Raw genomic sequence first — 27623 nt, forward strand, 5'->3', positions numbered from 1 at the left:
ATGCCCATCTCTCAGTTTTCCCTGAATGGGTCTGTTTTTGCACCCTTTAAAAGATGCTGCCTGAGGGTCAGAATTGTAACTTAACATGCATTTAGAACTAACTGCAGGAGTTCCTGTTGTGGCTCAGTGGTTAACGAATCCAACTAGGAACCATGAGGTTTCAGGTTCGATCCCTGGCCTCGCTCAGTGGGTTAGGCATCCAGCATTGCTGTGAGCTGTGGTGTGGGTCGCAGATGCGGCCTGGATCTGGCGTGGCTGTGGCTCAGGCTGGCAGCTGCAGCTCCAATTCGACCCCTAGCATGGGAACCTCCATAGGCCTTGGGTGCAGCCCTAGAAAAAGACCGAAAAAAAAAAAAAAAAAGAACTGCAGTCCTCCCCAGAGACCAGGGAAGCCAGCAGACACACCCCTGCCTTCTGTCTTGAGGCTGTTCCAAGTCACCAGTATCTCCCTGGAAGGAGCTAATATACACATCTGTGCCCTAGTTTTTGCAGCTGCTGCTAAAGGGGTGGGTCCCCACATCTCCTGGCCCCGATAACTAATGGGCTTCCATTCACTCGTTCCACAGGATTACAGCAAATCAAACAAAAAAGCAGTTCTTAAAATGGCTATACCCCAGTGAGACGGGGGAAAAGGGGAAGGGCACAACCTTTAAAAGAATGACACAGCCCTTGAAAATAGGACAAAAACTGGTTAGATCTGATTAGGCCCAAGAGAGTAGGAGATGCAACTTCCAGTAGACCTTGAGCCTCAGCATACACTCATTGTAACATATTAGCATGCTAAATGACCCATCCACAAGTGCCAGGACAGTTCCAAGGCTGACCATAAAAGATCAAAAAGTGGGCAATGGTCCAATTCCTGGAATCTCTGCCCCGTCCCTGAAACACTTGGAATAATCCTCCCACTGATTAGCCTATGAAACTACCCAGCCCATAAAAACTAACCACCCCATATTTCAGGGCCTCTGCCTTCAGAGATGGCCCATATCCTGTCTATGGGGTGTGTACCTCTCTCAATAAATCTACTTCTTACCTATCGCTTTGCCTCTCACTGAATTTTCTCTGTGCCAAGACATAAAGAACTTCATTAAGTCCTGAGACCAGGTGTGCAATTTCATTTAAAAGATAGTGGGTGCAAGTCCCCATCTGAGTTTTGGATGGGTTCGAGTCCCAGTCTGAGGTGTGCGGTTTCAAAAGGACCTTGTACACCCATCTGACACACCAGCTTTAGCAGCTGCCACCTGAGAGATGTGATCCAGATTGCCTGGCTCTGATAACCAATGGTGCTTGTACTCAGCAGTCTCACAAGACTACAGTAAACAAATAAGTTGTTAATGGTCTCAAACGCACTCCATCCCCTTTGGCTATAAACGCCAACCCAGCGCAGAGAGAAGAGGCAAAAACTGAACTGCCACTGGGGCTGGGATGGGAGAAACAGAGAGAGGGCTGTAAAAGGGCACAAACTTGCAGTTATAAAAATGTAAAACACAGCGATCATAGTTAACACTGTACCGTATAGATGAAATGTGCCAAGAGACTAAACCTTAAGTGCTCTCTCACACACAAAGATAAATATGTAAACTGATGGATGTTTTCATGAAATGGATGGGGGGAATCCTTTCACCATCTATATGCACCTATATCAAATCACTGTGATACACACTTTAAATATCTCACAATTGTATATGTTTTTTTCGGTTTTGTTTTCTTTTGGTTTTTGTTTTGTTTTGCTTTGTCTTTTTGCCATTTCTTGGGCTGCTCCCACGGGATATGGAGGTTCCCAGGCTAGCAGTCCAGTCGGAGCTGTAGCCACCAGCCTACGCCAGAGCCACAGCAACACGGGATCCGAGCCGTGTCTGCGACCTACACAGCTCAGGGCAACGCCGGATCCTTAACCCACTGAGCAAGGCCAGGGATAGAGCCCACAACCTCATGGTTCCTAGTCAGATTCATTAATCACTGAGCCATGACGGGAACTCCTGTATATGTTAATTATACCTCAAAAAAGCTGAAGTTTTTTTAAACCGAAGACTCAAGAAACTCAGTGAACTCCAAGCAAAATAAATATAAGAAAAACTACTCCTACACCACATCACAATCAAATTGCTTGAAGTCAGTAATAAAGAGAAAATCTTAATAGAAGCCAGAGAAATACCTAGAGAAATAGTGACAGCAGACCTCTCACTGGTAATAATGCTAGCCAGAAAACCGCAGAGCAAAATCTTTAAAATACTAACATTAAAAAAAAAAAAAAAATCAGGGGCGTTCATGTGGTGCGTGGTGCAGCAGAAACGATTCTGACTAGTAACCATGAGGATGCAGGTTCAATCCCTGGCCTCACTCAGTGGGTTAAGGATCTGGCATTGCTGTGAGCTTTGGTGTAGGTCACAGACGCTGCTCGGATCCTGCATTGCTGTGGCTGTGGTATAGTCCAGGAGCTGTAGCTCCAATTCAACCCCTAGCCTGGGAACTTCCATATGCCTCGGTGCGGCCCTAAAAAGCAAAATAAAATAAAAACACCAGGGGGTTCCCACTGTGGCCCAGGAGAAACAAATCCAACTAGAATCCATGAGGATGCAGATTTGATCCCTGGCCTTGCTCAGTGGGTCAGGGTTCCAGCATTGTCATGAGCTGTGGTATAGGTTACAGACTCAGCTCAGATCCCGCACTGCTGTGGATGTGGCATAGGCTGGCAGCTGCAGCTCTGATTAGACCCCTAGCCTGGGAACTTCCATATGCCACAGGCGCAGCCATAAAAAAAAAAAAAAAAAAATAGGAACCAACCTAGAATTCTATACATAACAGAAGTATTTTTCAAAAACTGTAGCTAAATAGTAGACAATAGCAAGACGGCAGAACAGGAAGCCACAGACCCTCCTTTTCCCACAAACATGTGCATTTAACACACAAACCAAATACCTTTGTGAGAAATCTAGAAACCAGTTAAAAAGGAACCTGCACCCCAGGTGAACATTAAGCCAAATACCTCAAAGTCACCAGGAAAAGTCATGGTCCTTTTTCTTGCCAACACCCATACTGTCTGTACAGTGTGGTACCATTAGGAGGAAAACCCCAATTCTCATATTCTCCCTGGTAAGAGAAAGGAGTAGAAGAACCATATCCACCACTCTGACTTTTAGGGAGGCTTCCTCAGGGACCATATTCTGCCCTACTTGAATCCAACTACTAACAGGAATGAAAGGGCCAAACCAGGGATATCTGAGAACAAAACCATCAATGTGAATCATGTTTCATTACAACAGAGACAGTAGGCAGCACTCTAATACCATAGCTCACTACAGCACCAAAGAGGCCACAGTATCAGAGACACACCAGCAGGGACTCTCAAGAAGAAACTGAAACAGCTCTTAAAGCACAGAGAGGATGCACCCCAGAAAATATCTGAATGATCTCCAGAATCTCTAGCCAGGCTGAGTGGAAAAAGTTCTCTCTATACAAAAGCAGACAAAAATCTAGAAGTAATGGCTGATTCTTCAAATGCCAAATTCAAACAAAAAATAAAAAGCCATACAAAGAAACAAGAAAAACAGCACACATTTAAAGGAACAAATCAAATCTCCAGAAACCCTAATGAAACAGAAATATAGTAACTACCCCCAAAATTCAAAATTACTGTAAAAAGGACACTCAATGAATTAAAAGAGAACACAGGGAGTTCCCGTCGTGGCGCAGTGGTTAACGAATCCGACTAGGAACCATGAGGTTGCAGGTTAGATCCCTGCCCTTGCTCAGTGGGTTAATGATCCGGCGTTGCCGTGAGCTGTGGTGTAGGTCACAGACGCGGCTCGGATCCCGCGTTGCTGTGGCTATGGTGTAGGCCAGTGGCTATAGCTCTGATTAGACCCCTAGCCTGGGAACCTCCCATATGCTGCGGGAGTGGCCCAAGAAACGGCAAAAAAAAAAAAAGAAAGAGAACACAGACAACTAAATAAAATCAGAAAAACTATGCATGAATGAAATGAGACTATCAACTAAAAGATGGAAACTATGAAGAGGAATCAAACAGGAATTCTAGAACCTAAGAATATAATACCTGCATTGAAAATTTCAATAAAGGGACCCAACCACAGAGTTGAGCAGTCAGAAGAAAAAAAATCAAGGTACTTAAAACTTTCAAAATTACTGTTGCAGAGAAGCAAAAAGAAAAAAGGGATGAAGAAAAATAAAGAAAGCCTAAGGCACTTTTAGGTCATCATCAAGTGTCACAAAACATGCATCAGGTGAATTCCAGCAAAAGAAGAAAGAAAAGTGTAGAGAATCTATCTGAAGAAATAACGGCCAAAATCTTCCCAAATCCGAGGAGAGAAACAGACATACACATTCAAGAAGTTCAAGCAACTCCAGTTAGGTAAGGTATCTACGAGAGAGGTACTGGGGGAAGAGGCAATCTAGAACACATGACCACTGGTTTACCTAAAAGGTGGGCCAGGGCAAACAAAGGCTTCTCACCCTCTCCCCTGTCCTTAGCATGAATATTGTGCCTATCATTCCCAGAGTGGGAAACCTCTTCAAGGACACAGTCTTGAGAAAACAATATGTTGTGAGACCATCCAGACAGGATAGATGACTGAACTCCGTTAAGACCTCTCTGTAAACTTTTAAGATTTTGGGAGGCAGGTGGTGTGGAGATCTATTTGTCGTGCAGCCACCCAAGACAAGCTTTGCATGCAAATTCTCCTGCTTATTAAAACTGCCACCTACCAATATGAAGTGGGTTTGCCTCAGTGTTTAGTCTCTCCTTGCCCTCCATGTATGGGGATATCGGCAAACCAAAAGACATTATAATCTAATTGTCAAAAGTCACAGGCAAAGAATCTCCAACGCAGCTAGAGAAAAGAAACTTGCTATATACAAAGCAGATACTATTAGACTGTTGGCAGATTTCTTAGTGGAAACCTTGTAGGCTGGGAGGCAGCAGGGATTTGTTTAAAGCACTGAAAAAAAAAAAATGCCAACCAAGAATACTGTATGTTGGAAAACTGCTCTTCAAAAACAAAGGAGAAATTAAGAATTTCCTGCAAAAAACAAAAGTTGAGGGAGTTCATTACCATTTTACCTGCCCTACAAAATGCTGAAGAGAATCCTTCAAGTTGAAGGACTATAAACAACAACACAAAACCATACAAAAATATAAAAGGTAAAGGCAAATATTTAGGCAAAAATAGAGTACTACAGTATGATAATGTAGGTGTGTAAATCACTTTATAATCTAATATAAAATTTAAGAAACAAAAGCACAAAAACTGTCATAAATTTATGTCAATAGATACACAATATGAAAGAGGTAATCCTATCATCAATAACATATAGAAGCAAACCTCATTTTATTGAGCTTGGTTTTACTGTGCTTTGCAGATACTATATTTTTTACAAATTTAACAAGCTGTAGCCACTTTGTGTCAAGCAAGTTCATTGGAGCCATTTTTCCCATGTTTTCGGTAGTATTTGCTCTCTTCACGTCTTTGTGTCACATTTTTGTAATTCTTGCAATATTTCCAACCCTCCACCAGAAAAAGATTATAACTCACTGAAGGCTCAGATGAATTAGCATTTTTTAGCAGTAAGGTTTTTTTGGGTTTTTTTTTTTTTTTTTTTTTTGCTTTTTAGGACCACACCAATGGCATATCAGGTTAGAGATCGAATCGGAGCTACACCACAGCCACAGCAACATAGGATCTGAGCTTTAAGATGTTTCATGTTTTTGCAATGGTAATCACAAAGGAAATATCTGTGTGATATACACAAAGGCAAAGGAGAAGAGAATCAAAGTATGGAACATTCTCAAGACAGATAATATGTCAGACCACAAAACAAGTCTTTACATATTTAGGAAGACTGAAATCATACAAAGCATCTTCTCTGGCTATAATGAAATGAAATAAAGAGTAGAAGAAAAATAGGGAAAAATATAGTAGAAGAAAAATAGGAAAAATCCACAAATATGTGGAAACCAAGAAAGGTACTCTTTTTACAAATTTATTATTCACATACATATCACACAAATATAGTTCTACATACTATATTAACTCACATTTAATTTAAATATTTCTTTAATATTTTAGGTATAACTAAAATCTCTCACAGAGCAGAAATTATCACAGCCTTGTAAATTAACTATACTCCAATAAAACTTAAAATAAATAAAATCCCTCAAATTTCAGTCCAAATATATTCACTTTGCTTAGTATAAACAAAATCCCTCTTATTGCATTTGAACTATTTTATATCAGTGTCAGGAGAGGCAGCCCACTGCAGGCCCTCCTACATGCCCTTGCTGAGCATTATCAAATTGCAAGGCTTACTTACTCTTACTTACCCTTCTGATGCTCCACCCTCTCTATAGGAGTCACACAAGCAAATAAATAATGTCAAGTCCACCACAGATGACTGTAGTAATAATTTAACATTCTTCATTTTCTCTTGTTCACACAAAAAAATTGTTACTTGTTTAGGTTTTTTTTTTAATACAGAAGACAAGGTTTTAATCATTTGTAAAGTATTTATATTTTGGTTTGTTTTCTCCATTAAGAAATAATTGGTGGAGTTCCTGTTGTGGCTCAGTGGGATAACCTATAATGGTTAAGAACCCAACCAGTACCCATGAGGATATGGGTTCGATCCCTGGTCTCAATCAGTGGGTTAAGGATCTGGCATTGCCGCAAGCTGCGGCATAAGCTGCAGATATGGCTCGGATCTGACATTGCTGTGGCCATGGCATATTCGGCAAACTACAGTGCTGATTTGACCCCTAGTGTGGGAACTTCCATATGCCACAAGTGTGAACCTAAAAAATAATAATAATAATAATAATTGTCATTATCATTATCTTTAGATTAGCATAATAAGTGAAGTAAGGCAGAAAGAGAAAGGTAAATGTCATGATATTACTTATATATGGAATTCAAAAAACATGATACAAGTGAACTTATTTACAAAACAAACAGATTCACAGCCATAGAAAACAAATTTATGGTTACCAAAGGGGGAAGAGAGGTAGGGAAAAATTAGGAATTTGGGATTAACAGACACACACTACTCTCTATAAGATAGATCAACAACAAGGACCTCCTCTACATCAATATCTTGTGATAACCTATAATGGAAAAGAATCTGAAAAAGAATGTATATAATTGAATCACTTTGCTGTACACCTGAGACACTGTAAATCAACTATAATAAAACACTGTAAATCAACTTTAATAAAAAAAAACTTTTAAAAAAATACATAATTGACATATAACATTTGTTTCAGGTGTACAACATAATGATTTAATATACGTATATATTTCAAAATGATTACCACAGTAATTCTAGTGAACACCCATCACCCCATATATTTACAATTTTTTTCTTGGGATAAGAACTACCAAGATTTACTCTCTAAGCAACTTTCAAATATACAATACAGTATTATTAACTATAGCCACCAGGCTATACATTACATTGTTTATTTTATAACGCCCTTCATCTATTGTGTCCACCCCAAATCCCCAAATTGGTACCTCTGTCAGTACCAATCTGTTCTTTGTATCTATGAGTTCAGCTTTGTTGTGGTGGTTTTTAGATTCCACACATGAGACATGCAGTCTTTCTCTTTCTGGCTTATTTCATTTAGCATAATCCCCTCAAGATCCATCCCTGTTAAATGGTAAGATCTCTTTCCTGTTATGGCTGAATAATATTTCATTGCATATGGGACTAATATCCCATTCATCCCTCAGTGGAGGCTTAGGTTGAGCCCATGTCTTGGCTATTATAAAATGCTGCCATGAACATGGAGGTACATATACCTTTTGGGGTTACAGTTTTCATTCCCTTCATATAAACACCCAGAAGTGGAAGTGCTGGATCAATATAATATGACAATATGGTACTAGCATAAAGACAGATACATCAACTAACAGAACATAAGAGATAGTCAAGAAATAAATCACTGTAGATATGGCCAAATGATTTTTTACAAGGGTACCAAAACTATACAACGGGAAAAGAATAGTATCTTCAACATACGGCGTTTGGAAAACTAGATAAACAATGAAGTTGGACCTTTTCTATACTCCATACTCAAAAATTCCTAAAAGAAGAAAGAGGAAAAACTTGAGGACAGTGGATTTAGAAATGATTTCTTGACTATGACACCAAAAGTGCAGGCAACAAAATAAAAAATAAACACACAGGAGAACATCAAACTTAAAGACTTTTGCACGTCAAAGGACAATTAACAGAATGAAAAAACAACCTATGGAGTGGGAGAAAATAGTTGCAAGTCATGTATCTGATCAGGGGTTAATACCCAGAATATATAAGGAACTTCTACAACTCAAAAAAAAACACCCAAAATTCAAATAAAATATATGCAAAAGAATTAAACAGATTTATATAAATATATATAAATATATACACGAATGGCCAATAAGCACATAAAAAGATGTTCAACATCACTAGGGAACACATACATCAAAATCACTTTGAAGTATCCCCTCACACCCATCAGGATCATTACTATAAAAAGAACATAAAATAACAAGTGCTAGCAAGGATGTGGAGCAGTTGGAACCCTTGGAGTTCCCTAGTGGCTCAGTGGGTTAAGGATCTGGTGTTACCACTGCTGTGGCTCAGGTCATTGCTGCAGTGCAGGTTCAGTTCCTGGCCTGAGAACTTCTGTATGTCATGGATGCAGAAAAAAAGAATTATTTTTAATGCTGTACAGAAGTCAGAACCCTTGTGTATTGTTGGTAGGAATGTTAAATGATACAAACATTATGGAAAACAGTATGGAGGTTCCTCAAAAAAATAAAAGTAGAAATTCCACAATGAAGCAATCCCATTTGTAGGTATATAATCCTATAGACTTCAAAGCAGATCTTGAATAGAAATTTACACACTCATATTCATCACAGCATTATTCACAATAGCCAAGTGGTGGAAGCAACCCAAATATCAACAGATGAATGGATAAAGAAAATACATACATATACATATACTGTAATAGCATGACAGCCTTAAAAAAGAAGGAAGTCCTGTCACACACTACAAAACGGATAAACCTCCAGGACATTGTCCTAAATAAAATAAGCCAGTCACAAAAAGACAAATATGATTTCATTCATATGAAATATATAAAGTAGTCAAATCATAGAAGCAGAGAATAGAAAGGTGTTACCAAGGGCTGAGAGGAATGGAGAAGAGTAGTGTTTAGTGGGTATAGATAGCATTGCAGTGTTGCAGGATGACAAAGTTCTACAGTTCTGGTGCATAACAATGTGAATATACTTAACACTACTAAACTAGACACTTAAAGGTGGTTAACATGTTTAAATTGGTTAAATTTAATATTATGTGTTTTTTACCAAAATTTTAAAAACTAGGGCTAAATACTTTTTAGATTTGCGAAATGTGAAAGAATTCACCACCAGAAGTTTTGTTTTCTAAGAAATGTCACAGAGAATACTCTGGGTAGAATAATACCAGATGGAATATGAATCTATAAAAAGAATGAACTACATAAGAGATGGCAAATATGTGGATGAGCATAAATTTTCTTTTTTTTAAACATTCTTTCAAAGACAAACATCAAAAATGATAACTGTGGTGTATGGTTTATAACATATGCAGAAGGAAATGTATGACAACAAGAGGACGAAGACGGAAGAAATGAAAGTATGCTGTTGTAATTCTCAGACCATGCGTAAAGTGGTATAACATGACCTGAAGATGGACTGGGCCAAGTTAAAGAGTTGTTGTGGGTTAAACTGTGCCGCACCGAAATATATTTTCAAGTTTTAATCCCCAGTATCTGTGAATCTATCATTATTTGGAAATGGGATCTTTGCAGATGTAAGTTAAAATGAGGTACATTGTACTGGGGTGAGCCCTTAACCAAAGGTGTCCTTAGAACAGAACTTTGGCTACACAGGCACACACAGAGGGAAAATGGCCATGTGAAGTAACAAAGACACAGGGGGAAATGTCTATGAAAACACAAGTAGAGACTGGAGTGAAGCATCCACAGGTAAAGAGACACCAGGCATTGCCAGCAACCACCCGAAGCTAAGAGAGAAGCATGGAACAGACTGTCCTTCCAACAGGAACCAACCCTGCCAATACAGTGATTTCAGACTTCTAGCCTCCAAAACGTGAGCAAATAAATTTGTTGTTTTAAGCCATTTAGTTTGTGGTGTTTTATTAGCGAGCCCTGAGGAAACTAATAGAGATGTACACTGTACATGTTAAAGCCATCATTAGAATTTCTTTAAAAGAATTACAGTTAGTAGGCCAAAAAAAGGAATAAAATAGAATAAAAACTATTCTAATCTTAGAGGATCCTTAACCCTCTGAGCAAGGCCAGGGATATAACCTGTGTCCTCATGGATGCTGGTCAGATTGATTTCCACTGAGCCACAATGGGAACTCCAACAGTTTAAATACCTCCTTCATTAAAAGTCAGAAACTACGGATCTAAAGTTTTTAAAAATCCAATTACATACTGCCTATAAGAAGTCTACATTAAATATAGAGACACAAACAGGTTAAAAATAAAACAATGGGGAAAGCTATGTCATGTTAACACTAAACGAAGTTATTGGAGTCGGTATATTAATATTAAACAAAGTAAACTGTTTAATATTTTAGTATTTGCAAAGCAAAACATATTACCAATGAATAAGAAGGTTATTTTAGGAAGTTCCCATTATGGCTCAGTGGTAAGGAGCCCTACTAGTATTCATGAGGATTCAGGTTTGATCCCTGGCCTCACTCAATGAGTTAAGGATCTGGGGTTTCCACGAGCTGTGGTGTAGGTAACAGATGCAGCTCAGAACCTGCACTGCTCTGGCTGTGGTATAGGCCGGCAGCTGCAGCTCCATTTCGATCCCCAGCCTGGGAACCTCTGTACACCACAGGTGCGGCCCCCCAAAAAAACAAACAAACAAACAAAAAACCTAAGAAGGTTATTCCATAATGATATACATGGATCAACTCATCTTAAGTGTTTATTCATATAATAATGAAGCTTCAAAATACTGAAGCAAGAGCTGACAGAACTGAAAGGAGAAATGAGACAACTCCCATAATAGAGATTTCAATAACCTTCCCTCAATAATTGATAGGACAAGTTGGTAGAAATTCAGAAAAGATAGAGAAGTGTTATGCTATCAATCAGCTTATGCTAATTGACAGACACGTGACACAATAGCAGCAGCATATACATTCTTTTCTTTTCTTTTTTTTTTTTTTTTTTTTTTTTGCTTTTTTAGAGCCTCACCCTCAGCACATGGAGGTTCCCAGGCTAGGGGTTGAATCAGAGCTATAGCTGCCAGCCTACACCACAGTCACAACAACACAGGATCTGAGCCATGTCTGCGACCTACACCACAGCTCACGGCAACATGAGATCCTTAACCCACTGAGTGAGCCCAAGGATGGAACCGGAAACCTCATGGTTACTAGTTGGATTTGTTTCTGCTGCGCCACAACAGGAACTCCTATACATTCTTTTCTTTTCTTTTTTTTTTTTTTTTTGTCTTTTTGCTATTTCTTGGGCCGCTTCCGCGGCATATGGAGATTCCCAGGCTAGGGGTCCAATCGGAGCTGTAGCCACCGGCCTAGGCCAGAGCCACAGCAACATGGGATCCGAGCCGCGTTGGCAACCTACACCACAGCTCACGGCAATGCCGGATCGTTAACCCACTGAGCAAGGGCAGGGATCGAACCCGCAACCTCATGCTTCCTAGTCGGATTCGTTAACCACTGCACCACGACGGGAACTCCCTATACATTCTTTTCAATCACTCATGAAATATTTCCTAGATGGCCCAGAATCTGGGCTATGAATATCAATAAATTTAAAAGGATTCAAATCATACAAACTATATTCTCTGACCACAAAGAAAAAGAATTAGAAATCAATAACAGAAAAGCATGTGGAAAATTTTAACTATTAGGAAATTAAAACAATTCTAAATAAACCACAGGGCAAAGAAAAAAGAATTTATAAAGTATTTTGAACTTAACAAAAAAAAGTATTTTAAAAGTACTTTGAAATAAACAATATTTCAAAATCCATGGGATATAGTTAAAGTACTTGGAGGGAAATTCATAGCACTAAACGCCCCCATATGGAGAGTATATAGAGAGAAAAACATCTCACACCACTGACTATCAGATTCCTCCTTAAGACACTAGAAAAAGAGGAAGAAGTTAAATCCCAGGTAGGAATAAGAAAGGAAAAATATAGGAGTTCCCATCGTGGCTCAGTGGTTAACAAACCTGAGTAGCATCCATGAGGATGCAGGTTCCATCCCTGGCCTCACTCAGTGGGTTAAGAATCTGGCATTGCTGTGGGCTGTGGTGTAGGTCGAAGATGCAGCTCAGATCCCGAATTGCTATGGCTGTGGCCTAGGCCAGCAGCTACAGCTCTGATTTGACCCCTAGCCTGAGAACCTCCATATGCCACCAGTGCAACCCTAAAAAAGACAAAAAAAAAAAAAAAAAAGGAAAAAAAAAGAAAGTAAAAATGCAGATCAAAGCAAACTACAATCAAATTGAAAACAGAAGAAAAAAAAAAAAAACCCAAATAAATAAAAAACTAGTTGAGAAGATCAAAAAAAATTTAAGCATTAGGCAGACTGATCAGACATAAAAAAGAAACAAATGGAGTTCCCGTCATGGTGCAGTGGTTAACGCATCCGACTAGGAAGCATGAGGTTGCGGGTTCGGTCCCTGCCCTTGCTCAGTGGGTTAACGATCTGGTGTTGCCGTGAGCTGTGGTGTAGGTTGCAGACGCGGCTCGGATCCCGCGTTGCTGTGGCTCTGGTGTAGGCCGGTGGCTACAGCTCCGATTCGACCCCTAGCCTGGGAACCTCCACATGCCGCGGAAGCGACCCAAGAAATAGCAAAAAAAAAAAAAAAGAAAGAAAGAAAAAGAAACAAATGACCAGTTACAAGAAAGAGTGATGTGGCCATGCATTACAGATTCCACAGATTTTAAAGGATAATAAATGTGTATTATGAAATAAACAAATAGGACCCGATTAAACTGAAAAGCTTTCGCACAGAAAAAGAAATCCTAAGCAAAAACAAAAAGAGAGCCCAAAGAATGGGAGGAAATATTTGCAAATGAAGTGACTGACAAGGGATTAATCTCCAAAATATATAAAAAACACCTGCAGCTCAATACCAAAAAAAATAAATAAATAAAAGACAAAGAATGGACAGAAGATCTTAACAGACAGTCCTCCAAAGACATACAGATGGCCAAAAAACACATGAAAGGATACTCAACATCACTAGTTATTAGAGAAATGCAAATTAAAACTACTATGAGGTACCAGCTTACACCAGCCAGAATGGCCATCATCAAAAAGTCTACAAACAGGGGAGTTCCCATGGTGGCTCAGTGGTTGGCGAATCCGACTAGGAACCATAAGGTTGCGGGTTCGGTCCCTGGCCTCGCTCAGTGGGTTAAAAAGATCCGGCATTGCTGTGAGCTATGGTGCAGGTTGCAGAAGCGGCTCAGATCCTGCGTTGCTGTAGCTCTGGCGTAGGCCGGAGGCTACAGCTCTGATTAGAACCCTAGCCTGGGAACCTCCATATGCTGCAGGAGCAGCCCAAAAAATGGCAAAAAGACAAAAAAAAAAAAAAAAAAAAAAAAGCCTACAAACAATAAATGCTGGAGAGGGTGTGGAGAAAAGGGAACCTATTACACTCTTGGTGGGAATGTAATTCCTACCACTATGGAATACATTATGGAGATGCCTCAAAAAACTAAAAATAGAATTACATTTGATCCAGCATTCCCACTCCTCAGCATCTAGCCAGAGGAAACCATGACTCAAAAATATACATGTACCTCAGTGTTCATTTAAGCACTATATATAATAGCTAAGACATGGAAGCAACTTAAATGTCTGTCGACAGAGGAGTGGATAAAGAAGAGGTGGTACATATACACAATGGAATATTATTCAGCCATAAAAAGGAATGAAATGATGGCATTTGCAGCCGAATGGACCTAGAAATTATCATGCTAAATGAAGTTAGGCAGACAGTGAGACACAAACATATGCTATCACTTATATGTGGAATCTAAAAAAAGGATACAATGAATTTCTTTGCAGAACAGAAATTGACAGACTTTGAAAAACTTGTGGTTACCAAAGGAGACAGGGTGAAGGGGGAAGGATGAGCTGGGGGTCTGGGATGCAAATGTTGTAAAACTGGGTTGTGATGATGGTTGTACAACTATAAATATAATAAACTGAGTTAAAAAAAGGTATATTATGAACAATTTAAGCCAGTAAATTTGAGAACTTAGATGAAATGAACATTCCATCTCGTCTGGTGAAGAACTGATTTTTTGTAAAATCTCAACGTACTAAATTGCTTTTATTGCTCCAGAATGGCATACTGCAGATACTGTACAGCATGCACATTTATTAACTTCAAAATTAGCTTCAAACCATTAAAAATGAAATTGTGGAGTTCCCGTCGTGGCGCAGTGGTTAACGAATCTGACTAGGAACCATGAGGTTGCGGGTTCGGTCCCTGCCCTTGCTCAGTGGGTTAATGATCCGGCGTTGCCGTGAGCTGTGGTGTAGGTTGCAGATGCGGCTTGGATCCCGCGTTGCTGTGGCTCTGGCGTAGGCCGGTGGCTACAGCTCCGATTCGACCCCCTAGCCTGGGAACTTCCATATGCCGCGGAAGCGGCCCAAGAAATAGCAACAACAACAACAACAACAAAAGACAAAAAGACAAAAAAAAAAAAAAAAAAGAAAGAAATTGTAATAAGAGTATAAAATGGAGTGTTGGGGAAAAAACTATTCATGCACACTGAGTTAACATCTAAAAACCTGGTTTTCCCCAACTGTTTGTTTATCTTAGAAACTTTTAATTGGGATGTACGCTGATCTTCTGCCGCGGAAAAGCACTTGTTTTCATTTTCTGGATCATCAACAAGCGAAGGATTGACATCTGATAAATCCCTCAGGGAAGGAGTTGGGGGCGGGGGGATTCTCCTCCTGCTCACTTCATCTATCAAGTTTTCCCTCTTCACCTTAACTATTGCTTTCTTCTTAGATAAAGCTCAATGATCTTCCAGGTAACCTTGGTAACGCTTTTATAGGATCCTCACACCTTTACAAAATAATCAATGATTGCGTTTCCTCTCCTGCTTTATAGATGAGGAAAGAGCCTGAGAGGATGAGGCTTGAGGCAGGGGTCTCCAGAAATTTGGTTCAAGACTTTGGTTCTTAATTGTCCTCAGGGAGCTACAAGACTCCCTCGCTCTGAAAAGTTTTCTTTCGCCTCATTCACCTACTCCTCCTTTTTATAAACAGTATTCTACTGGGCGGGGGTGGGGGGCGGAGAATGCTCCTGCTGGCACTTAAAGTGTTCGGATTTCGATGGCACAATCAACCAAACCGTAACATGGCACAAGAAGTTCAAGATCTAAGGGAGAACAGACAATCAATGGAGCAAAGAAATCTCAGGTACCTATCTCGTATGCCCAGGGCTATGCAGGTTTTTTTTCACATAGCCAGTGTCAATACATGAGACATAATCTAATGGTTAGGAAGTTTTAAGGAACTTACCAGAGGTAGATTTTCAACGAAAGAGACAACGAAAGGGGAAATCTGGAAATTTCTCAATTTCCGAAAGCTCTGTTCCGAGAGGCGGGAGTAGGTTGTAAGCAGTAAGTTCCCTGCACGGTAGCCAAACTTCATTGCTGGGAGGCACAGCACCTTCCCGACGAGGGAAGGTCCTGGGTGCAACCTCCCTCCTGGTAGCCCAATCACCAGCCGCGCGGCCCCCCAGTGCCCGCCCCGGACCGCGTCACGTGTCAGAAAGATGGCTGCGCCCGGGCGCGTTGCGCAAAGATTGGAGTGAACCTTCGCGTGGCTGAGGAAGACCAGAAGAGGCCCCGACTGCTGGAAGGAGAAAGTAAGGTACTGGTTCCGGGAAAAGGGGTGCAGTAAACCGCGCAATATCAAGAGAAGCTCGGCGTGGTGACGTGCTGTTCACCTGTAGCGCGGGAATGAGATCCCAGGACTTGAGTCGGAAGGGGAGAAGTCGGTTCTAGGGCACCGACACAGTCCCTTCACTTTCCACCCGAAAAGAAAAGGCCTTATCTTTAAATTAAGCCTAGGAGGAGGGGGAGAAAGACTGCTTGAATTTAATTCCAGGTTTACTGCCGATTTAGAGAGTCACCTTGACCTAATTTAATTTTGTCTATTTTAGGAGCTATCCTGAGCCATGAAAGGTAGCTAGTGCAAAAACCTTTTGAAATGTTTGTAATATTTAAACGTGGCATTGTCTTTGATAGGGACTTATTAATAACCGGGGTAATAACCGTGGCCTGCTCCTGGCTGCTTCATCAGAACTTTTACAAAAATAAGGGTGACTTTTAATATCTACGCCTTAGAAATGGCTAGTTCACAGAACCAGGAACCTCAACAATATGCAGAGCATGGAACAGAAAACTTTCTAGTGATAGCACTAAGCTGGACTTTCAAACATTTCAGACATATATACTGTACACTTTATATATACTAAATTTGATTTTTATATCTCGCTCCAGCACCGCCCCTTACCCCCATCCCCACAACACAAAATTATTCCTAATAATTAAACTAATATTAACTAATATTGCTGTAGGGCAAAGAGCCTATCATGTAACCAAGGCCCTCAAGAAATTTGCATCCAAGAAACACAGAGGTAAATTTCTAAGCCTACATTGTAGTACTTACGTTAATAAGTGCAGGGATATGAAATTTCAGTGCACTGAACATTTTCCTGGTCTCTCATATATCTACTGGCTACCCAGTAAATATCTGTTGGTGTGTAAATTAATCTCACAGAAAATGAATGATGAACCAAGAAAATTTAATTTCATAAAACCACGTCCTGGAGTTCCCGTGGTAGTTCAGCAGAAAAGAACCTGACTAGCATCCATAAGGACACAGGACGCAGGTTCGATCCCGGGCCTTGCTCAGTGGGTAAGGTTCTGGCGTTGCTGTGAGCTGTGGTGTAGGTCACAGACACAGCTCAAATCTGGCGTTGCTGTGGCTGTGGTGTAGGCCAGCAGCTACAGCTTCAATTCGACCCCTAGCCTGGGAACCTTCATATGCCACAGGTGCAGCCCTAAAAAAAAAAAAAGAAAAAAAAAAAGTCCTTTATTTCTGAACTTTCGCTTTTCTTAGCTCTGCTACCATGAAATCTTATTTAGTACTCTAAATCTTCAGGCTAAAATTCTTCATTCACCCATCCCCTTACTTCTTTATTCACCTCAACTAGTGCAGAGATAAACCACCCTCCAGTGGTCCAGAAGAAAGCCTATAGCTTATTTCCTCTGTACAGCCAGCCAGAATACCTTTTTTCTTTTTTTTGCTTTTCAGGGCCCCACTTATGGCGTATGGAAGTTCCCAGGCTAGGAGTTAAATTGGAGCTACAGCTGCCAGCCTATACGCCACAACCACAGCAACTCAGGATCTGAGCCAAGCCTGCTACCTACACCACAGCTCACAGCAATGCTGGATTCCTGACCCACTGATGGAGGCCGGGGATCAAACCCACATCCTCATGGATACTAGTCGGCTTTGTTTCCACTGTGCCACAATGGGAATGCCCCAAAATATTCATTATATTGAGTCACTTAATACAAGTATTTGACAAAAACCATTATGTTTCCTGTAAAGCCTAGAATATTTACTCTCTGGCCCTTTAAATAAGTTTGCTGACCTCTGCTCTAGAATACACCTAGAAGTGCAGTTGCTGAGTATGTGTCTTCTACCTATTAAATAATACCAAAATTCTTTTTGGGGGGCACAATTTATGCTTCCACCAGCAGGACGTGAGTTTCAGTTACCTTACATTCCAGTCAATAATTGAAATTTAATTTCTATTTCCCTGATTATAGTGAGGTTTGGCTTTCTTCTTTATGAAGTCCTGTTCAGATCTTTTAAAAGTTTTTCTATTAGGTTGCTTGTTATTCTTATTGATTTGTATATTCTGGATACAAACTACTCCTTTGTCAGTTACATAGCAAACATTTGCTCCCACACTAGTTTATCTTTGTGGTATCTATTGATAAACACAAGTTCATTTTAGTTAATATTAGTTTAATATTAGCTTTATGTCTTTTATGGTTAGTGCTATTGGGAAATTTAAAATATTTTTAAGTGTTACAAAGATTTTGTGTTTTTTTCCTACAAGCCTTATGTGTTGTGTTTCATATTCTGGTTTCAATTCACATAGAATTGGGTTTTGAGGGGGAGGGTAGTGTTTAGGCATTAATTTTTCATATTATGAAATCAAGCTGTGGCTAATTTTTTAAAAAATTAAATATTTATGGTCTTCAGAAGGTTTTTTGTAAGCCTTTTTGCTGTTTTTCTATAGATATACATCATCAAAAAATAGTATTTTAATTTAAGGCTCAAGATGGAAAATCATGAACCAGATGATACAATCAAGGAAAACTTAATTGATACCATAACCAGAAAAACCAACCAACTTCCAGAAGCAGAAAGGTAAGATCCCTTCTTAATTAAATCATTGTTATCAGGTAGATTTTCATCATTGATTCATCTCAAATTTATTTGGTTTGAATATAAATAACATAGAATGTCAGAAGGAAACTGAATTTTTTTCTTGCATTGATGAGAAAACAAAGGCCCAGAGAGATTAACCATTTTACTTGAGGTCGAGGCTACAATTCATTTCTTTGGACGAATCTTTTTGGACACATGATAGTTCTTTTTTTTTCCATTTGGCTTAGAGTCAAATGTAAACACTTATGGACTAATTTAAATAACAAAACTTTAGGTTTTAAACTGTTTTTCCTATCACCATGCTTACCAGTCTAAGAGTGCACCATGTAACACACATGGCTAGACAGAAATGGCAGACAAATAGGATTGTGGCTAAAAGATCTTTAAGATATTAAATTTATATAAGAAACAAAATGATCTTTGAAGACAACACTGAGTGAACTGCAGTACACTTCTGCAAAATGTTCTTAGACCTCTTTGGCAAGGCAGCCTCTCTTGAGGTTCCATTTAAACTGAAAATCTGAGACCAAAATGAAGAGCCAGCCTGCAGAGAAGAAAGAATGGTATATGCCTAGGTCACAGGATAGCAATGAGTTTGTCCTGTCTGAGGAACCAATGTTACTAAAGTACAAGGAGAGTGGGGATAAGGTTTTATAAGGAAGAGTTTTAAACAGGGAATGATCCAGTTAACAATTCCCAAGAAGAGTTCAGCTGCTTTTTTGGAAAACAGATTTAAGGGAGAAGAGAAAAGAAGATAACCAGTAAGAAAACTGGCATAGCAATCCTGGTGAACAGTTAGTGGTTGCAGCTGAGGTTAAAAAAGAAAAAAAAAGGATGGATTTGGAATACATGTGGAAGTATAATCTTACTGTCTTGCTGCCACTTACCAGCTCAACAAGGGAGAGCCTATAAACCAAGGGCAGTAAAAAGAACGTGGTGAGATTTCATAAACTGTATACCAAACTCCCCCCCAACCACACATACATGCTGGCACATCCTGTTACTGCTTTCCAGAGGTAAACAAAAAAACTTCCCAAGCAAAAAAGAGACTTATGCCCATATTTCCAGGCCCAACAAGGTAGGAAAAGCAGAAAGAGTGACCCCCAAAAAACAGGAGATATAACAGCCTTGAGGAAAATTAAGCAGTTGTGTTACCGGGATTTTCACCAATTCGAAGAGTAAGCAGTAGGGAAGTAAGCTGGAACTGCAAAGTAAGCTTTAGTTTGGAAGTAGTAAGTTGTTTTCAAACACTGGCACCTAAACAGGGCAGATGACAGCATATATCTTTGCCTTATTCTCTATTTTTCGCCTCTTCATATTTTATCCTACTTCTCCTAAATTTGAACCATTTCTTGCATTACCAGTTAGATAAGTATACCAATAATTTGAAGAGATCTTAAGTTTATGAAACTTAACATCAAACACTTCACTTACTAATCTATAGTAATTTGATGTGTATTTCATTGCCAAATATTAAATCTGGTCTTTTATTTCATGTGTTTAGTTCATCTATCTAGTTATTCTGTGAGTGTATCATAGTTCATCTATCTAGTTATTCTGTGAGTGTATCTTGTCAAAAAGTCATGAGTTTACATTACTAATTGTATGGCACTTTTCAGGAACACTGACTGGCAGTCGGGCTGCTAGATAATAACAATTTTGTATTGAATTATTAACTAAAAAAAAAAAAAAATGTGACTTTGGCATTCCCATTGTGGCTCAGTGATAACAAACCCAACTAGCATCCAAGAGGATGCAGGTTTGACTGGGATCCAGTGTTGCGGCAAGCTGTGGTGTAGTTCGAGCACATGGCTCAGATCTGATGTTGCTGTGGCTATGGCATAGGCCTGCAGCTGCAGCTCCAATTCAACCCCTAGCCTGAGAACTTCATATGCCGCAAGTGTGGCCCTAAAAAAAGAAAAGTGACTTTAAGCAACATGAAATTAAAATCTGGTTGGGAGACAGCAAATTTTGCTGTTCATATTCCAGTTACACTCCTTGTTACATTTAGGTACTTATTTATGTGATTTTTTTATATTTAACACTATCAACATATAATGTATTTTAATAATTAATTGATGTATAATATATGGGCAAATTGTTTACCTCTCTGAGCATTTGTTCTTGTGACTAAAAATGGAGATTATGTATTTCATAGTATTGTTATGAACATGAAATATTTTAGAGGAAGTCCTCAAGTTTCCCATTCCCTCAGCTCCCACAAAAATACACAGGTCTTTTTGCAGTTATGTGTTTTCTGTTGTTACTGTTTGTATGGCCTAGTTTCTCTAGGCCCTCATCCCAATTTAAATGATGTACTCTCAGTTTCTAAACTGCCTCCTTTGTATTGCCATCACCACTTAAGTACACTTCTGTCATATCTCAAGTTTACATGTCTTTTATTCTCCAGTGATAAACTATGGAAACACTAAAGGTAAAAGATAATTTTTGTGCCTTCATCACTAAGACTGCTGCATGCAGTAGGTGCTCAGTGATTGAACGTCAAATGCCATTATGACTGCAAAGTGACATGTAATACCTTATACAACATAAAAAGCTCAATTGGGAATTCCTAGAAAAGCTGTCTTAAGATGAATGTTAACCATGTAAGTTAGAGGGGGCATTGTGTGGCTAGTTTGCCTAATTAAGAGTAATGAGAAAATTGATAAGTAAAAAAGTTAAGTGGTAGGCTGAAGAATCTAAATTGGAATATTTTCAGTATTCAGCAGATTGAGGGTTGCATAGAACATGCATTTTAAAACTCACATGCCTTGCTTAAAACCCAGTTCTACCACTTATATTCCAAAGCATCAATTTATTCTTATTTCAATGAAATCTTGTAAAATATATAGCATAGAGTATCCCTTAACTCTTTGTCTTCCTCCAAATCTGCCAATCCTGACTAATGCTTCAAGGAAGAGTAAAAGGAAACACTCCACTTTACTGAATGAATGCCTTTTATGTATCAGGTGCTATTGAAACCAAGATGCATATATCTTTGTATCCATTCTCTTCACGTTGTTTACAGACTACTGGGGAAGCCTGACATGTTAATCAGCGATAAGACAGTATCACCTTATAGTACAGAAGTTAAGTATGGGGTATCATGAAAGCCTAGAGAGGCATCCAAATCAGACTCTTCAGAAGCTCTTCCTTGCTATATAGTTGGGGGAAATTTTCCATTCCAATATCTTTTGCAAAATCACAGAATACATTTAGCAAAACTAAATCTATCACTGTGTCTTTAATCAACCACATTAAAGCCTTTTAGAATAAAACTCTATATGTAAAACATAATTTTAAAAGGCCTTTGTTTTATAGAGCTGTAAGGTATAAATGTTTGACTCTTTTATTCCTTAAATCCTGTTAAATTCTATAACATATGCCAGAATTATTGGAGAGCTTACATATACAACAGAGCCCAAAAAGTTACTGTTTTTTTCCTCACTCAGGAATCTGCTTGAAAGTGGATCAACATACATTGGAATTAATGCTGCTCTCTGTGGCCTAATAGCAAATAGTCATTTTCGACGCATCTTACATGTGACACAGGCTCGTATAGCTGCTGGCTTACCAATGGCAGTGATCCCATTTTTGACAGCACACGTTTCTTACCAAGGTTTTATAAGCTTACCTTTGAGTACAGGTAAATTCTGTTTTACTATCGCAAGTTTGCTTTGGTATACATTATTTGTGCCTTACATTAATCCTTAAATACTAATAGCAAGTAGCTACATGCTATAATGTAGTCACTACTTGGATAATTTTGAACCTTGCTAGCCTCTCTGTGTGAAGTAGCAATTAATTCGTATTTGCATGCAAACAAATAAAATCATACTAATTCTAAATATGTTCCTTTATCTAAATTCTCTCGGTGCTAATAAGTAAGAAATATTTGGAAATTTTATTTCTAAAAAATGCTGCCTTAATTTAAAGAAAAAATTACAGAAGTTTCTTCAAAGGAAAAAAATGTTTATGGGAACAAGACTGTTCGTGTAGTAAATCTCTCAAGACTAAATGTATATACATACAAAATACATGGAAATCTAGCAGTTCCCATCGTGGCTCAGTGGTTAACAAATCCGACTAGGAACCATGAGGTTGCGGGTTTGGTCCCTGCCCTTGCTCAGTGGGTTAAGGATCCAGCACTGCCGTGAGCTGTGGTATAGGTCACAGGCGTGGCTCAGAGCTGGCATTGCTGTGGCTGTGGTGTAGACCGGAGGCTACAGCTCCGATTAGACCCCTAGCCTGGGAACCTTCATATGCCCTGGGTGCAGCCCTAGAAAAGACAAAAAGACCAAAAAACAAAACAAAACAAAAACCACCAAAAAACAAAATACATGGAGAGCTGATATCCTTTGGACAGTTTACCGTATTTGTTGAGTGTTCCAAGTACAATTAAATCATTACAAAATATTCAATAATTAAAAAAAAAATTACCAGGAGTTCCCACTGTGGTACAGTGGGTTAAGGACCTGACTGCAGCAGCTCAGGTCACTACAGAGGCATGGGTTCCACCCCCAGCATGGCCCATTGGGTTAAAGGATCTGGCATTGCCACAGCTACTGCTGCACAGGTTACAGCTGTGGCTCAGATTCAATCCCTGGCCCAGGAACATCCATATGCTGTGGATACAGCCACTTAAAAAAAATTTATTACCACAGGTAGTGGTGGGGAGGGAGGCAGTCCATTTACATTCTTGTAAGTGCTACTCCAAATTTATTTAAATTGGATGAATATTTTGCTTGAATCAGTCAAGATCAGAGTATAAAGAATTTTTATGATCCAGGGAAACCTAGTCCACAATGAAATGAAAAGAATCAGTGAAAACAAAGGTGAACTTAGCTTTCTAATTTTAATACCTTGTACTTACTTGGAAATGATTATAGGATTTTATAAAAATAAAATCACACTATATAATGTAAAAATGTAAGATGAATCAAATTGTTAAAACAAATTCCCCATGAGTTTAAAAAAGCGTGTGTGTGTGTGTCCCCACCCACCCATTTTTGTCCACCCCGTGGGATATGGAGTTCCCCGGCCGGGGATCAGATCCAAGCTGCAGTTGTGACCTTCATGGCAAGGCCAGATCCTTAGCCCACTGTACCAGGCCAGCACTCCAGAGATGCCACTGATTCTCTGCCACAGCAGGAACTCCTAAAATGCTTCTTAAAGACAAAAATGTTAGCTCAGGTTTATTAATACAAGTGCTGAAAACCAGAAACCATGCAAACCTAGATTATTATATCCAAGGTCAGAACAAGTGAGTTTTTCCTAAGATGGTTTTATCAGTTATTCCTTGCTGTTTTAGATTATTCATACATTATACCTTTTAACATGCCATGTAGAAAAGCATTTACTATATTTACTGCCTGAAAATTCAGATTATCTGAGGTACACATAAGGGGATCTTGCCTTCTTTAAATCATGTTTGCTTGCCTGTCGATTTGCAGAACTATTTTATTTTCTAGGTGATTTGCATTGTGAAACCTGTACCATAATACGAGGTGGATTGGTTGGTCTTGTTTTTGGTGGTCTGTATCCTGTTTTCTTGGCTCTACCTGTGAATGGTGGCCTTGCAGCCAGGTAGGATTATTTGTTTTATCACTCACTGAAAAACTTCAATAACTTACTTGTTTGATTTAAAAGAGGTAAGATTTTTTTCTTAACAGTAATCAAGGAATACTGCTCAAGAATTTGAAAACAGTTCTAGAAACTATCATATTATCTCCTGGATGTGTAATGTCAGGTCTCAACTTGATGTTGAGATTCAGTAACATTCAGCTGACATTCAGTACATCAAGTTGAGACCTGAAATGAATGTCAGCTACAAAGCTACCAACAATACCCTGACTAGCGTAAAAGCTACATTATATGCATAATGTTAGTCTGAATAAGTCTATCAGAAAATGTCTAGCTATAAACCAAAATAATTCAGTTATCCTCAGATGCACTCTTAGTTTTATTTTAAGACTTCCAAGATTAATAGGTATTGTATACAGGTTTGCCCCTTGATAAAACTATCTTTTCTAGTGAACTGTCTCAATGTTTTCTTACAGGTATAACTCAGCACTGCTACCTGAGAAAGGAAACATCTTAAATTACTGGATGAGGATTTCTAAGCCTGTCTTTAGAAAGATGTTATTTCCCATTTTGCTCCAGACTGGGTTTGGAGCATACCTTGGGTCTAGACAATATAAAGTACTTATAAAGGCTCTTCAGTTACCTGAACCTGGCCTGGAAATGCACTGATTCTAAAACAAGTCTGTACACAAGAATAAAATTGTAAAAAATAACCTCTGTCTAAGTATGAGTAAACACAGACTTAAAACTTATCACATGCGGTACAATTCTGGGATCAAAAGGCTGGTCCATACTACCACTTAAACAAGAGCATAACTTCTCTAGTTTTCCCAGTATTGTCTCCCACACTGCTTGCTCTACTCTTTTACATTAGGCAGAGTTTGGTCATCACAGAGGAAAAAAATAACCATATAAAAATTTTCACTGAACACCTCATAAAGAATCCAAACAGGAATGAAAATGGAGGTGTGGGAGGAGTATCAGTACACTAATGTTCTACTTCATTTTCTCAATTCACTGTTTCCCATAGGTAGTTCATTCACAGGATCTTAGAACATGTTTAAAAACATTCCTCAGAGAGGGATCAATTCTAGCATTCTTGACGTGATTATTCAGGCTCAGCTTGAGCTGTCCTAATGATACACCTATTTCAAAAGTCATCTTTTTATATCCTTGGACAACTGTAAGATTGAAGCCAAATCTGTCTTTGAAAGCTTTTCTCCAGTGTGGTATATTAATTCTTTGCAATCACATAGACTTGAACCTTTTTTTTTTTTTTTTTCAGCTGTATGACACTAAACAAGTCTGGCCCTCAGTTTTATCAGTAACCTCACTCAAGATTGGTATTATATAACATAATGTATGTAAGTTGACTTAACATAGCACCTGACATCAGGCATTCAAATGGCAGCCATATTCCTCCTACTGTTTCTGGTTTTGTTCTTTGAAATACCCTAGCCTATTCCTCACTTCCTAAAATAGATTATTTAAATTTGTGAAATGACCTATTCTGTTCCCCTTCCTAAAACATTTCATCTCAGTTCATTAAACCATTTTATGTGACAGCATCTAAATCAGCATTGTCCAACAAAACTTTTTTTTTTTTTAGGGCCTCACCCACAGCATATGGCGGTTCCCAGGCTAGGAGTCAAATCAGAGCTGTAGCCACTAGCCTACACCACAGCCACAGCAATGCCAGATCTGAGCCACGTCTGTGTCCTACACCACAGCTCATGGCAACACCAGATCTTTTACCCACTGGCCAGGGATTGAACCTGTGTCCTCATGGATGCTAGTCAGTTTTGTTTCCACTGAGCCACGACAGGAACTCCAAAAAAATTTCTGATGAGAAAATATTTTATATCTTACAATATATCAGCACTAGTCATATATGGCTACTGAGTCTGAAATGTAACTAATAGGCCTGAACTAAATGTTTTGATTAAATTTTTTAGCCACACGTGACTAAAATCTTGCATACTGGCCAATACAACAGACCTAAGCCAACACCTATGAAACAAGCCAAGTCATACCAAACAAAATATTAAGTCTCATCCTAGATCATATTCACAAGCATCATAACTATTCCTTCCAAATAGACTGACAGATCTGTTAAATAATCTTTGCTACTTAAAATTATATGAAAGGAGGATTTAGCCTGTCACCTAAAACAGGCAGCTTTGGGAGTGGAATAGAGTTCCTTAAAGAAAGCAATGCAGCCAAAGATTTAAAATTAAACTGAAATTAACAAAATATACTTTCAGTTTTTCAGAGCAAGATTTGTCAACAGGTACCTAAAATATATTCCCTATCAAACTATTTTGATAAAAGTTAATCCCAATCATGAAGCAAAAGGATCTATATTTTACTGTGTATTCTCTGGGCTATAGATTTACAGATAATTTTTTTCATCCTGATTCCTCTTTGGATAATCCCAGTTTTCTACAATGAATATGCTTTACTTTTAAACTAGGGAGAAAAACATATAAGGCAAAAACAAACCAAAAAACCTCTACCAAAAAAACCCGGTTTATTTTATAAGCTAAAATATCAAAATAAGCTTTCTGAACCAAAATTACACATTTTACCTGCATTCTGTCACTTTAATTTAAAGCACAATTCTTTATCACAGTAAAAAAAAAAAATTAGAATTTCTGACTTCAAAAATAAACCCAAATTACTGAATTAGGCTCTTTAAAAATAGAGAAAGGTATAATCAACTTAGATATTCAAAACCACTGATAAAACTAAATTGATAATTTAGTACAAATTGTTTCCTTATCCTTATATATTCCACAGTACGTGTTCCCTAACATAATACCAACTATAAACAGATTTTTTTAAAATGTACAATGAGTTCTGTAACCAAAAAGTATTTCTAAACCTGTCCTCTACCACGTATTTCTTAAATCATCTCAATTAGTAAAAATGGGCAACATAAGCCAAAGAGCATGTTATTTTAAACCTGTTGCTACAAGTCTACCAAAATTTTTGGTCAGGGGGCACTAAGTGTGTTGAGCCTCCTGTGATCTGCATTACAATTTAGCTAAGTCCTAAAGAACACTGCCTTGGCCAGGAAGACAGTTTAATATTTCAGTTCTATCACAGTAAACAAACTACTTAAATCTTTTACAATTTATTCAGAATACTTACTTTAAAAAAGAAAGTTCATATTATACTATACTTAAAATAATCTGTAAACCCCAGACTACAGTACATTAGAAGCTAGAGAGGTCCAAGAAATTGACTTCAGTGGTTATAAAGGAAAGATAAAGAATTTGGTGGCACAGTTTAAAGGAAGCTGGGTCACCAATAAAATTCAAATCCATGCATATTAACAGAGCTACACAAATGTTCTAAACACCAAGTAACTTGGTTTTTAAATCAGATTAACTAAAAATTAAGCAATATTTTCAACAAAACAAATTTGGGGTCAATAAAACTACAAAAAATTATTAAACACTGTGAACTGGT

General features: G+C 38.6%; 1 protein-coding gene across 9 annotated transcripts; it reads left to right on the top strand.

Moving 5' to 3' along the window:
- The first annotated feature begins 15832 nt into the window (after positions 1-15832).
- Positions 15833-24862, top strand: TMEM126A (transmembrane protein 126A). Of its 9 annotated transcripts, none has more exons than XM_005667192.4 (6): positions 15833-15965; positions 16675-16734; positions 18415-18545; positions 22019-22212; positions 24038-24152; positions 24626-24862. In XM_005667192.4, exons 3-6 carry the CDS (start codon positions 18457-18459, stop codon positions 24816-24818), a joined length of 591 nt encoding a protein of 196 aa, XP_005667249.1. In that variant the 5' UTR covers positions 15833-15965; positions 16675-16734; positions 18415-18456; the 3' UTR covers positions 24819-24862.
- Positions 24863-27623: the final 2761 nt, after the last annotated feature.

Source organism: Sus scrofa, chromosome 9 (assembly GCF_054392235.1).
Source record: "Sus scrofa isolate SSC_HxYL_T2T_F1_AM1 chromosome 9, Sscrofa_HxYL_maternal_Yorkshire_Landrace_v2.0, whole genome shotgun sequence".
NCBI classification, from domain to species: Eukaryota; Metazoa; Chordata; class Mammalia; order Artiodactyla; family Suidae; genus Sus; species Sus scrofa.